The sequence below is a fragment of the Bos indicus genome, chromosome 21 (genome assembly GCF_029378745.1).
Source record: "Bos indicus isolate NIAB-ARS_2022 breed Sahiwal x Tharparkar chromosome 21, NIAB-ARS_B.indTharparkar_mat_pri_1.0, whole genome shotgun sequence".
Classification (NCBI taxonomy): domain Eukaryota; kingdom Metazoa; phylum Chordata; class Mammalia; order Artiodactyla; family Bovidae; genus Bos; species Bos indicus.
This window is the reverse complement of record NC_091780.1, coordinates 5,784,871-5,797,875: the sequence shown is the minus strand read 5'-3', so window position 1 is coordinate 5,797,875 and position 13,005 is coordinate 5,784,871. Positions and strand designations below refer to the sequence as shown.

At 56.4% G+C, this 13,005-nt stretch overlaps 1 protein-coding gene across 6 annotated transcripts in view; it reads left to right on the top strand.

Moving 5' to 3' along the window:
* LRRK1 (leucine rich repeat kinase 1) overlaps nt 1–10,281 on the top strand; it is a 134,953-nt gene extending 124,672 nt beyond the window's left edge. For all 6 annotated transcript variants that reach the window (XM_070775003.1, XM_019983734.2, XM_070775000.1 and 3 more), the window contains 5 exons: nt 1,482–1,599; nt 2,672–2,788; nt 5,463–6,313; nt 6,693–6,794; nt 8,902–10,281. In XM_070775003.1, coding sequence (XP_070631104.1) covers nt 1,482–1,599; nt 2,672–2,788; nt 5,463–6,313; nt 6,693–6,794; nt 8,902–9,079 — 1,366 coding nt within the window. In that variant the 3' untranslated portion in view covers nt 9,080–10,281. The remainder of the gene's footprint in view (nt 1–1,481; nt 1,600–2,671; nt 2,789–5,462; nt 6,314–6,692; nt 6,795–8,901) is intronic.
* Nucleotides 10,282–13,005: the final 2,724 nt, after the last annotated feature.

The window sequence follows — 13,005 nt, the reverse complement described above, 5'->3', positions numbered from 1 at the left end:
CTGGGAGCGGCGGAGCCTGGTGGGCTGCCGTCTATGGGGTCACACACAGTTGGACACAGCTGAAGCGACTTAGCAGCAGCAGCAGCAGAGCCTTTCCCAGGGGTGCTGTGCTCGGCACTGCTTCTGGCATCGGCTCTGCCCCACCTCCCCGCTCCCCGCCGCCCCACGATGGTGCTTTCTTTACCGTCTCAGTGTTACAGACTCACCCACAATATTGGAGACAACACTGCCCAAAGCGGTAAAAGCTCATCTCCAGTGGGAAGGGAAAGGCCCCTGTGATGTGGGGAGGTTTTAAAAGCTCACCAGCAGCCTGAAGAAGGGACACGCTCACTGAAGCCAGAGCACAAAGGGCAGTGGTCCTGGAAAGTGAGAGTGGAGGGGAAAATGAGACCATCCTGAATTAGGGAGGACAAGGGCACCAACTCAATGGACGTGAGCTTGAGCAAACGCTGGGAGATGGTGAAGGACAGGGAGGCCGGGTGTGCTGCAGTCCACGGAGTGGCAAAGACTCAGTTAGCAATTGGGCAACAACAAAGGGGAAAGAAGGAAGTGGTACATGCAGAAAACAGGACACGCGTGAAATCTTGTTGGAGGGAATAGGGGAGTGTTATCCTGTAAGTTTCTCTGTGTTTTAGTTATTTATTTTTCATATTCTCAGTGCATAGAAAAAAGACTGGAGAAAAGGGGAGGTGGAATATAACTTTGAAGAAAGTGTTCATTTGCTGATTTTTCATTCAACTCTATCATCTACAAATACACGTTATCAGACAACCGTGGCAAGGGTTTCCAAAATTTGGTGGCAGAAAAGTTTTACATTGAGAACTGCTAGCCACTCATTTGACTTATTCCCTTGGACTGCAGGACAGATCTGCAGGGATTGGGTGAAGAACCCACCCCTGCCCCATCTGCAGCCTCCCCTGCAGCAGTGAGCACATTGGGTGTTTGTCAAGGGTGGCGGGGAGACAGACGGCAGTGTGGGGGGACATAGGGGTGGGTGGGTGAGAGAAAGGCCACCCTCAAAACAGCAGCTTGTGAGTTCTCAGGGCACTTATGCTTTTTCGAGGCCCACCCCCCTCGTTGCCCCCCGCCCCTCCGTCTACTCTGCAGCTCATTCACCGTGTCTCTAGAGGACCTGATATACTCTGCTGGGGGCGGGGAGAGGACATGCCCAGGGAGGGGGCAGGGAGTGACTGTGGTGCACGTACAGCCTCCTGGTGTCCCTTCATGCAACTTTTTGAGCCATCAAAGATCACAGAGAGAGGATCACTGGGAATGGCCTTTCTCAGCCTAAATGTTCAAGCATCACCAGGCAGGTAAACCAGGCTCTGCCACAGCCCTGAGCCCCTCAGAACTTGCAGAATTGGGCCCTGGGCTGGAAGGGTAAGCAAGGCCCACAGCTGATGCCCTCCTCCAAGGCTGCTGCTCCAGGCCTGCCCTCCGGAGGGGGGCCCGTGCTGACTGCACCGTTTTGCCGCTTGTAGGAACTACACGGTGGTGAACACGGAGAAGGGCCTTCTGGAAGTGCAGCACATGAGCTGTGCGGGAATGAAGCTGAGCTGCCAACTCAAGATCCAGAACTCCCTGTGGACGGCCACCGAGGTAACCGCGCCCCTGTAGGGCTCTAATCGACGAGGGTAACTCCCGCCCCTGGGGGGTCAGGTTTAGCAACAAAACAGGCAGGACACCCAGGCACGTTTCGAACTTCAGATATAACCCCACCCCACACTTTTCACAGGGCCGGCTCACCCGCCTAGTTCCTGACTGGTGGCTGGGATGTAGCTTTGATGTGTCAAGTGCACAGTCCCAGCAAGAGGGATTCACCCCGGTAGGCTGGTGAAGTGACTGGGTTTCTTATAACAACGCCTGCCTAACAGCAAATCCACTCAGCTCTGAGGCCTCTTGCTTTCGTGTAAAGAGGTCAGCAGAAGGCACAAGGAACTGTCTTTTGAGACCTCCAGAGAGGAATGCCACAAAAACAAATGACCTGAAGCTACTGGGCGGGAGAATATGAATTGGTGCCACCTTGCCAGATGGCAAGTGTAGTTCAAATATGCATCACAAATCTCAACAATATTCATGCCTTTGCAAGCCTTAGTAATTTCAGTTTTAAGAATTTGCTCTAAAGAAAACACCAAGACATACAAACACAGAAACACTCAGACAAGACAGGAGGGTAGGAATACTTATTCCAGTGTAAGTCACAGTAGTGAAAATGAACAAAATAAACATCTGAGCGCATATAAGCCAAATTCTGGTGCACTCAAGTGATGGACATGCCTCATTCCCTAACAGACCAGGGAGGAAAGGGCCTCTGCCCACGTTCGTCGTCCTGGGAGGAGAAAAGCAGAGAAGCAGCACAGCAGTGTGGTCCCAGTGTTGTTGGGGATGCAGACACACACCAGTACACAGAGAAAACTGGAAGTCCGGGCCGCAAATTCCAAAGGTGGCTTTCCCTGAAAATTGGATTGTGGTGTGGACGACTTTATGTTTTTCTTTAGACTATTCTGTAGTTTTCAGAGTTTCTAGAAAGAGCGGAAGTATGTAACCAGCCACCAGAAGGCCTCAATAAATGTTACTTCTTTAGGGGTGAAGGGCCTCCTGAGGCCGCGTGCACCCCAGGAGCTTGCAGGCCCGTTGCAGCCAGCTCTCATGCTAGCCGTCTCCTCTGCAGGACCAGAAGATCTACATCTACAGCCTCAAGGGCATGTGTCCACTGAACACACCCCAGCGGGCTTTGGACACCCCGGCCATCGTCACCTGCTTCTTGGCAGTACCTATTATAAAAAAGGTGAGATAAGGAGGTGGGTGCACAGGTTTCTGTTTCTCCGTCACCTGTTCCGCTGGGCTGGTAGGGAAGGGAGCAGAGCCATGCTCTTCTGGACCACCAGGCCTAGGTCACAGTCGGCCGTAGAGACAGGAGGCCCGGGCCATCCTCAATGCCTCTGGGTTTCCGAGAAGCTAAGTGTTGGCTGCTCAGTCATGTCCAGCTCTTTGTGACCCTGTGGACTGTAGCCCACCAGGCTCCTCTGTCCTTGGGATTCTCCAGGCAAGAATACTGGAGTGGGTTGCCATTTCCTCCTCCAGGGGATTGTCCTGACCCAGGGACTGAACCTGGGCCTCCTGCATTGCAAGCAGACTCTTAACCATCTGAGCCACCAGGGAAGCTAGTGACCAGTAAAACTAAGGGCTAAGCGCAGGCAAATGCCACAGCTCCAGTTGGAGTGAGCTGCTTTTCTGGTACAGCTGGCGTCCAGGAGCAGTTGCACGTGTGCCCTCTGAGAACCTGGCCCGGCACCTCCATGGCCACTCAGTCCCCAGGCCCTGGCAGGCCCCCACCCCTGTTGGGCAGCCGTATCCCTGCCCCCTCCAGCTCTTCCTGCTTTGGGAGACACATCATCCAGCCCAGACCTCAGTCCCTGTGTGTCCAGTCTGGCCCCAAAGACTCACCACCTCAGCTTCTAGCTCCTGCCTTTCTCAAGTGAATTGCGAGTGGTGCCCACCCCAGCCAGGACCCCGAGCGCTGCTGCAGCTGAGATGAGACCCAGCCCACAGGCGGCCCTGCCGCACCCCTCCCCACCCAGCACCACGTGCCCAGCAGGCCCTTCCCTCCAGAAGCGATCTGGCTGCTCACACCTCTTCCTCTTCATTTATGAAGATCAGGGCCATGACCCCCCACTCTGAGAGGCTGAGCCGCCCTTTCCCCAGCTCCTCGGTGACGTGCCCAAGGCTTCTCCAGCCTCTGGAACGCCTTTGTGGGCCCTGAGGCACTTGTTTGTGAGCTCCCCACTCGAAGGGCCGTTATTGGTGCGGCTTTGTTAAAACGAGTTGACTATCATCGTCTGATTCCAGTTTTCCCTTCTGCAAAGTGGACATAAAAGAGATGGTAAGGAGGATCTCTGGACACAGCGTACCTAAAGCCCTGGGCTAGCACACTGGGTAAAGAGAGCATTGTTGCTACTTCCTGACAGTCGTGAACTACATACACTCTCCTCTCCACCCCTCTATGGTTTCATTTCTTAAGAAAAAAAAAACCTGAAATCAATCTTAGAGTCAGTTATGACTGTGGCCCCACAGGCGCGGCTGGGCAGCTCAGGACCCAGTTGCACTGAACCACGGAGCACGACACAAAGTGTTGCTTAAGGCCATGGCTGGCCAGAGCCCCAAGCCGGGGCCCCGCTGCCCGCGCGGCTGGCAGGAACAAAGCCGGCTCTGTGCAGAGCCTCCCCATCGGCGTGTCTGCACCCTCCGAGGACGTGCTGCCCCTTGGCCGCAGAGGGCAGACCCTGAATTCTTGCACGTGCATGTCCACACCCAGCCAGGACATGGGACTCGCCGCCTGGCGGGGGCCTGGAGCTGGGACTCAGAGAGAGACCTTGCTCCTATTTGCTTTGGCTCTTTTCTGTCCTGGAATCCTGAAGATGGATTTTGATAAGCGTTCTGAGGGCTGTTGATCTCGGGGCTGGTTCACTCATCGCCTTGGACAGCCTGCCTTCCCAGCTCCCGACAAGGAGGCTTTCTGCTGCTCGCCCTCGCTGGCTCAAGGCCGGGGCCGCTGCCCTTTCCCGGCTCTGGCTTTGTGCTCCTGAACCCTTCCCACCCCTCTCCCGGCCCACCTGGGCATCGAGCCTGCTCAGCTGCTCTCTGCTCCCAGCTTTGCACAGACGCTCCAAGGCGCCCGGGGCCAGGCCCAGCGTTCAGCAGCGCCTCTGCCTGGTGACCTCTAGTGGTCGTAGAACATGTGCTTCATGGCAGGGCAGGCGCACCCCAAGGCCCCTCTCGGTGTCAGCTGGACCACAGGTGTTTCAGAGTAGATGTGGGAAGCAGGGCCTGCGGCGTGGTGGCCAAGAGGTGCCTCCGTTAGAGGACTGAGCTGGAAGTGATTTCTTCAAGACTTAGCTCAGCAGGCACCCATTGGTACCTGAGCAGAAAACTGGGGCGAGTCCCCGAGGTGGCTAGGAGTCAGCCCTTCCCTGTGCGGGCCGCCCTGGGGGCAGGGCTGGATGCACAGACCCAGGCCTGCTCTTGTGGAGCTGCGAGCAGGAGTCCCGGCCCCGTGGGGCACCCACAGCCAGCGTGAGTTTATGCAGCAGAGTTCAGGGGAAGGAAGGCACCACTGCCGCCTCAGAAGAGGCCTGGGGACCGAGGGGAAGGCCACTCCCTCCTCCTGGCCCGGCAAGAGGTCCAGGCTCATCGAGGGTCCTAGCAGCACATGGTCCTCGCTCCCAGGGACTCCTGCTCCCAGGAAGGAGGGTGGAGGCGGCTCTTCTGGGCCTGAGCCACGCCTCCTTTGGGAGCACACCCGGAAGATCCTGCTGGCAGCCCGGCCTTCGTTAGAAGCCGGGAGGTGCTAGCAGAAAGCGCGTGCTCACAGGGTGCCTGCAGGGATGGGTTCGGCACATGCTGTCTCTCTCCTAGGATGCCTGAGCTGCAAGGGCATCAAACACCCTGTCTTCCCTCCTCAGAACTCCCACCTGGTGCTAGCAGGCCTGGCGGACGGCCTGGTGGCGGTGTTCCCGGCGGCGTGGGGCGCCCCGGACTACGGCTGCTCCTACCTGTGCTCGCACACAGCCAACAGGGCCAAGTTCAGCATCCCCGACGAGGACGCCCGGCAGAACCCTTACCCCGTGACGGCCATGGAGGTGGTCAACTGCGGGTCCGAGGTCTGGTACAGCAACGGGCCAGGCCTGCTGGTCATTGACTGTGCGGCCCTGGAGATCCGCCGGCGGCTGGAGCCCTACGCGGCGCCCTCGGTGGTCACGTCGGTGGTGTGCGGCTCGGAGTGCCGTGGCGAGGAGGTGGTGTGGTGCCTGGACGATAGGGCCAACTGCCTGGTGCTGTACCACTCGGCGACCTACCAGCTGTGCGCCCGCTACTTCTGCGGGGACCCCAGCCCCCTAGGGGACGTGTTTCCCGTGTGCCCGATGGGCCCACCGCCCCTGGACAGCCCCACAGCCAGCACGAGGGAGCCCGCGAGGGGATCCATCGCCGACGTGAGCTTCATGTTCAGCGAGGAGCTGGGCACACAGATCCTCACCCACCAGGACTCGCTGACCGACTACTGTTCCCTATCCTCCTGCTCCGCGGCCTCGCCGCACCCGGCGCCGATGGCCCTGTCCAGCCTGCCCTGCTCCCCGGCCAGCTCTGCCAGCTTGCCCTTCTCCTCTGACTGCGAGGACACCAGCCAGCTGCCCAAGCCCACCGTGGGCTCCGACAGGTCGGTGCATGACCTGAGCCCAGTGGACGGCGAGGCGTTCAGCCAGCACCTGCAGGCTGTGAAGATCCTCGCCGTGAAAGACGTCATCTGGGTCCCCAGGTAGGTGTCCTGGAGGGGCGTCACCCTGCGCCCTCTCTGCTCTTGCTTTGGGGCCAGAGTGCAGGGAACCTTCAAGTACAGTCAGGTGCATCAGGGGCTGCCTTTCTCTCCTGGAACTGGAGGGCTCCCTTTAGCAAACCTAAGAAGGGTTGCACAGAAGCCTGTCGGCCCACCAGAGCTCAGGGCACCAAAGAGGAGAGCCGTGGTCGGGTTTCCGACCAGCAAAGGGCTTCTCACCCAGCTCTGGGGCCCTCTCAGTAACCCGATCCATTTGCTGAAGCTGAGTCTGTTTCCCTGCCTTTCTGCACACCCGCTCCGTTTCCCCTTGGAGAGGACAGCCCTGGACAAACGGTTCCCCTGCGGGGTTTTGGTTTCTTAGGCGCGGTGGAGATATCATCGTCATTAGCCTGGAGAAGGAGGCAGGAACTCAGCGGGGCCGCGTGATTGCTGTCTTGAAAGCCCGAGAGCTGACTCCACACGGGTAAGACAGAGGGCAGCTATGTGGGAGCCAGGCTGTAGCTTAGGGAATCGAGGCCCCGCTGCCACCTCCCCACGTGATGGCCATGGCCCTTCCGTCCTCTACCCAAAACCCATAGCATCCAGCCCTGTCAGCAGAGGCAGAGGGGGAGCAACACAGAGTCTGCAGGAGGCAGCTCCCAGGGGATCAGCAAATGCCAGCTGAGCTGGGCATCAGTCACAGTCACGGCTTTCTTTTCTGGGGGGCACCTATGGACTACCTGCCCCACCCAAGGGAGCCTGCAGAGCCCCAGCTCAGCTGCAGTGGCAATGGGGATCCAGGTGGTCCCCCACTCTTCCTGCCAAGCAGGGGAGCCCTCCTGAGGAGCCTCTCCTCCCACCGGGCACCAGGTGGAGCCACGCTGCCAGGCCACACCAGCCTTCATCATGTCCATGCCCGCCATGCCCGTTCCTGGGCTCAGCTGTACTTGCCCACTGTCAGGAGGCAGGCCAGACGCCACCATAGGATGCCTGTCGGACCCAGCCCACCTGGCTGCACTGACGCAAGGCTGGTCCAGCCAGTGTTCCCGGGGCTGTCAGGCAGCCCGCGGCGTCCACACCCCTCACTGGGCTGAGTCCCATGCGCTTCTCTCCCTTATGGAGAAATTGCATTCGGCCCGCTTTCCCCGGAGCAGACTGATGATGGAGATGTACATGGCCCCTGGGCCAGTGGCCCTTGCCCTACCCATGGTTCTGGAGACCGGAGCTGGGTTTGCTCCTGAGTGCTGGCTGAGTGTGGGGGCAGTGGTCCCCAGGTCCCAGGTCAGGCTCCCAGGGGAGCAGGTGTGTCCATAGAGCCCGGGCCTGTTGACCTCAGAGTGTCCACCATCAGTGCCCTTGACTTTTCCCCTGCCGTTGTTTTTCCCCCAAAGACAGGTTTACCAAGAGCAGGTACCCTCACTGCAGGAAGAAAGCAACCCAGCAGCCAGCAAAATGAAGGCCATAGCCTGAGCCCACCAGCATTCTGAGATGCGTCTGAGACATTTACTGCTGCTCAGTCACTCAGTCGTGCTGAGACATTTAGTCCCTTGGCAAAGAGCTACTGAGTGCCCGAGACATGCAAGGCCCATGAGAGCAGATTTCCGTACACATCCCAGTTTACATGGTGGCCTTGGTGCCGTCAGGCCGCATGGGCAGAGGGAGGAGAGGCTGGCAGTGTCTGCTCAGAGCAGGGCACATGGCTTGCAGAGGCCCGGAAGGAAATGTGTAGGGTGTGCCCGGGTCATGCAGAACTTGCTTTTAAAAATGTACATAGTTTGGACTTGGTACAGATTTTCTGTCTAGTATATTCCCCTATATTTCCTAAGCATGTGGAAACATAATAATAGAGAAGAATCATGCCTGGACTGAGTGGCAAGGGAATTGAGTTAAAGCTTAAAACCTGTCACAGACCATTGATAAGCAAGAACTGTTAGATAGAATTGATCATTCCAGCCTCTCTCAGCATCTGCGGGGGCTCTGATTGCAGGACCCCTACAGATACAAAAGTCCAAGGATGCTCAAGTCCTTATATATAAAATGATAGTCAGCCCTGGGATTCCCAGGTGGCTCAGTGGGAAAAGAATCTGCCTGCTAATGCAGAAGGCACAGGTTCAATCCCTAGGTCAGGAAGATCCCCTGGAGGAGGAAATAGCAACCCACTCCAATATTCTTGCCTGGAGAATCCCATGGACAGAGGAGCCTGGTGGGCTACAGTCCATGTGGTCACAAAGAGTCGGACATGAATGAGCAATTAAGCACACGCAAGGACGCACAGTCAACCCTCCATATCCAACGATGCCAAACTCGTAGACACGGAAGGCTGACCATTTTTCTGGACATGTTGGGGTCTGAGGTATGTTAGGGAGGATACCTGCTCTGAGGTGAAGCTGAAATGATGCCCCTTTTTAGGCTTTAGAAAGACTGCCCACATGCTAGGCCACCAGACAGAGAGGCACGTCTCTGGTGCCAGACTGGGGTGCACAGATGCCCCCTTAGCCAGGCTCTGTCCTCTGAGAAGGTGCAGGGTGAGGGTTGCTGCCCTGACCAAGCAGGAACTCCCGTGGGTTTTCTCAGACCCCTTCTCTCCACAGGGTTCTCACGGAGGCTGCCGTGGTGGCAAAGGACACGGTTGTGTGCGGCTTTGAGAATGAAAATCTGGAGTGGTGCCTGGCTGTCTGGAGGGGCTGGGGCATGCAGGAGTTTGACATTTTCTACCAGTCCTACGAGGAGCTGGGCCGGCTGGAGGCCTGTGTGCGGAAGAGGAGGTGATTCCTGCGGGGCGAGCGTTCACTGAACGCGTCCAGCGTGGGCCTGCAGCCTGAGCCCTCTGCCTGCAGCCCGCAGCCCTCTGAGGACCCGGCAGGCAGGCTGGGTTGTCCTCCGAACCACTTGCTGCTAAGAAGTGCTGAGACGACCCCACCACACCGGGGGTTTAAGGGTTCTCCTGTTCCAGGGCACAGTCCCCTGGGTACCCACCCCCTGCCCCCCAGTGCTGGTTTTACAGCCCAAGGGAAGGCAGTGGGCAGAACTGATTGGGCCCCTGCCCCCTCCGTCCACTCTCAGGGCTGGGCCTGGCTGGCCTCGTGGGCCTCCCCACTTTCACCCCCAGGCCTGGGGTGGAATTACACTAGGGCCTTCAGTCGGGGAGCAGCTCAGGGCAGGGAGGGATGAGGGCTGTGACCCCTGCCCCTTCCCCTGGCAGCTCCCCGGCTCTCAGCACGTTTCTCAAGCTCCCGGGTCCCTGGGGCCTGGGGCCCCGCTTGGGCAGGCGGAGATCAGATGTCTCCCGCTCGGGAAAGCCTGTGTGTGAAAAGCCTCAGAAGGACCCCAAGAGGAGCACTGCCCGGCGTGGGGATGAATGGGTTCCTTTAAGTGACGGGCTGGGAAGCCAAGAGCCGCACAGGGCGGAGCACGCCTCAGCCGCTGCATTCTTCTCCTGCCGACAGAAGGCAGGAGAGACTCCATCCATCAGCAGGACTTGAGAAAGGGCCTGTGTTTACAGCTTTGTGAAATAAACTCGGATGCAGCTGCAGCATAAGCCCTGTTTGTTTGCACATAATAAGCTTTTCTATTACTTTAACATATTAAGTCATATCTCCATGATTAGACCTCTTATTGTGAAATCACATCGTATCACATTGTATCAAATTATCTATTTGCTAAATAGTACAGCAGAATTTAAAAAAGTGAAATTGTCAAGGGGGATGTATGGGTATGACAGCAAGAACTTTCATAAAGGATGCACACACTTGTGTGTACACACGCATGCATTCACGTTCACATCATCACCAAGAGTAACTGTTTGAGGCTGCTTAACCCAGAACAGGAGTGGGAACCTGAGATCATCCTCCAGTGCAAACTGTTGACTTTTTTCTGAAATTAAATTATAAAATTCAAACTTTAGGTTTTGTGGGGTATGTAGGCAAATGTGATTCCTTTTATCTGAAAATAAACAGACTCTCAAGAATGAAGTCACGGCTTCTGTCTGTGGAGCGCACACATTAACAGTCCTAGCGTGTCCCACCCACCCAGCCCACTTGCTGTCCTGGCAGGAGGGACGTGCCCTCCGGGCTCATGTGCCCCCAGCAGTTTCTGTGGGCAGAGATGGGCTCCGTCAGTCTCCCCTCTTGCTTTCCGTGGCCTCAGGGGGACTGGAGTCTGAGCCTCCAGCCCTCATCCCTGCCGTTCACCCCCAGCAGGGACTCGGAGATTACTGCTCCCCCGTCCTGCTGTCTCCACACCGCCTGGCTGCCTAGTTAACTTCTCAAATGCAAACCAGGCCCTGTGCCTCCTCTGTCCCAAACCCGTGCTCCACCTCACTTGCAGCCGGACTGCTCTGTGGCCCTCAGGAGCCCCGGCTCGGGTCCCAGCCTTCCCCGCCGCCCTCGCCCAGCCCCAGGATGGCGACAAGCTGCAGTGAGCTCGGCCCGTGTTCTCGAGAGCCAGCTGGGGGGGTCGTCTCCACCAAAGTTAGAAATCATACGGAAGTGGTTCATTAACCTGAATACTTTGAACTTAAAAACTTAAATGGAAAAATTTCTACAAACTAAAAAGATAAGCAGTCAATTGAGGGGAAATATTAGTAATAAATAGGAGACACAAATAGTTGGTTTATCCTTTAAGCAAAAAGTTTCTAGCTGCTGCTGAAAAAGAGAAAACTCAACAGGAAAATGGGTAGAGGACATAAACAAGACTCAGCCTGACCCAACAGTAAGGCAAGAGTTGTGGAGACAACGATGAAATGCTGTTTATGGGCTTGCCCAGGGACACTGTGGAGACGCCTGAGTAGGGCTTGAGGAGAATCTGTGAGGGCCCAATTGGCAGGAGCCTTTGTGGCCCTCCCCCGCCTCCCTGGTCCTCACTGGAGCACCAGGGCAGGTCCCCCCCTCACTGGGGGAGGGGTGCAGGGAGGCCCTGGGCAGTGAAGGGGGAACTGCCTGCCACATCAGCCCCAGCTACCTCCCTTTGGGCTCTTTGTCATGTCATAGACAAGGAAAGTGCTTTGTTGTATAAGCATTGTCCTGCTCTCTGCTAACCCAGAGCCAAGTGCAATTCAGGTGTATTTGCTACTGGCCAAAGCAAAGCCCTGAGACCTAACAGGTGATGCTCTGGAGCTGACCCTAACAAGCATCTGTTCAAGTTTGGGCAGAGACCTGAGTAACGGCGGACTGGAACATTCTGTGGCTGGCCATGCCGAAGCTTACTTCTGCATTGTGAGCACTGGGCACGACTTGGCCTGTAGATCTTGTCCCTAGAGCGACCACAGGTACAGAGGGAGGTCTGGGGCTTCAACCTCCTTCCCAAAGGCCCAAACTAAGGGTGTGACATCTATAAGTTTAAACCCTCCACCCCAGACAAGCTACCCTAGTCCTGTGGCTCTGGTTTCTCCTCTGTGAGATGGCCATGACACGTCTTAACCCACCAGGGTTGGTTGGGGACCAAGAGAGACAGATACGTGACAATCCAGCCTCAGCCCTGACCCAGGGCCAGGACTGTCTCCTGGCCCCGGTCAGGACCACCATCCCACCTGATTGGGTGGGTACCCAGGACCCTCACCCAGCGCACACACAAGTCCTCTCTGAGAACTGCTCCAGGGAAACACGGCTCTGTCTCTGTGAAACAGCCCAACTTTAAACATAAATCTCCTGGGACTTCCTGGTGGTCCAGTGGCTAAGACTGTGTGCTTCCAATGCAGTGCGCCCGAGTTCAATCCCTAATCAGGGAATCAGATCCCATATGCCACAACTGAGCATTCCACCCCACAGCTGAAGATCCTGCATGCTACAACTAAAGATCCCCTATGTTGCAACTAAGACTCCGCACAGCCAAGTAAATGTTTAAATTTTTAAAAATAAATCTCTTTTTTTCTGAAGTATCAAGAAGACTTTTACTAACAGCTTTGCTTGAGAATTAAGGTGTAACACACATCACAGTAGATGAAAGCTGATGTATGGGTGTAAGAAGGCAATAGGACTCCCACTGGGAACACATGCTTTAAAAATGAAATAGAAGTAATGATAGGCACACAAGATTGTAAAATTTCCCCTTTGCCCTCCATGGGCTGTGCCATCCTGTGGGCTGTCACTGTGCTCCCTGCTCTTCTGGGCCTGGGGTCTGGCTGCATAAAGAGGCCATGGGACTAGTTCTGGAAAACAGGGTGTGGGGTGAGTGGAAGGGTTGCCCATCACGTGGGGCGAGAGCACTGGGTTGTCCCTGTGAGACTCTCCAGGGAGCTCTCCACTCTGTCCCCAGGATCTGCAGCTAGAGCTGGTGCTTGTTCAATCAGCCTGAGTCTCCGAGAGGTGACCTAGAGTGTCCCAAACTCCACCACGGACACACAGCAAGAGCAAGAAGTGAGCTTTGTGGTTGTCACCCAAGTTCACCTGGCCATGCTGCTGGATACTAGCTGCTGATGCCTCACCCCCTCTATGCCCACCCCCAGCATACTCACACAGGGTTCTCCTGCCCACAGACCAGCCTCTATAGTGCTGTCCTCTCTGCCCTGCTCTCCCAGACTCACAACTTCTCGAGGAAGGGGACAGGAAATTGAGATCCAAATGGGCAAAAAGCCTCATCCTGAAAGAAAAGGGAGACATGGAGGTGGAGTACTATAACTCGTGACACAGGAACCATCCACGTGGTTTCATAACCTTCAGTGTAGAAGACCAAGAGTTCAGACCTGTAGTTGCCTTGAG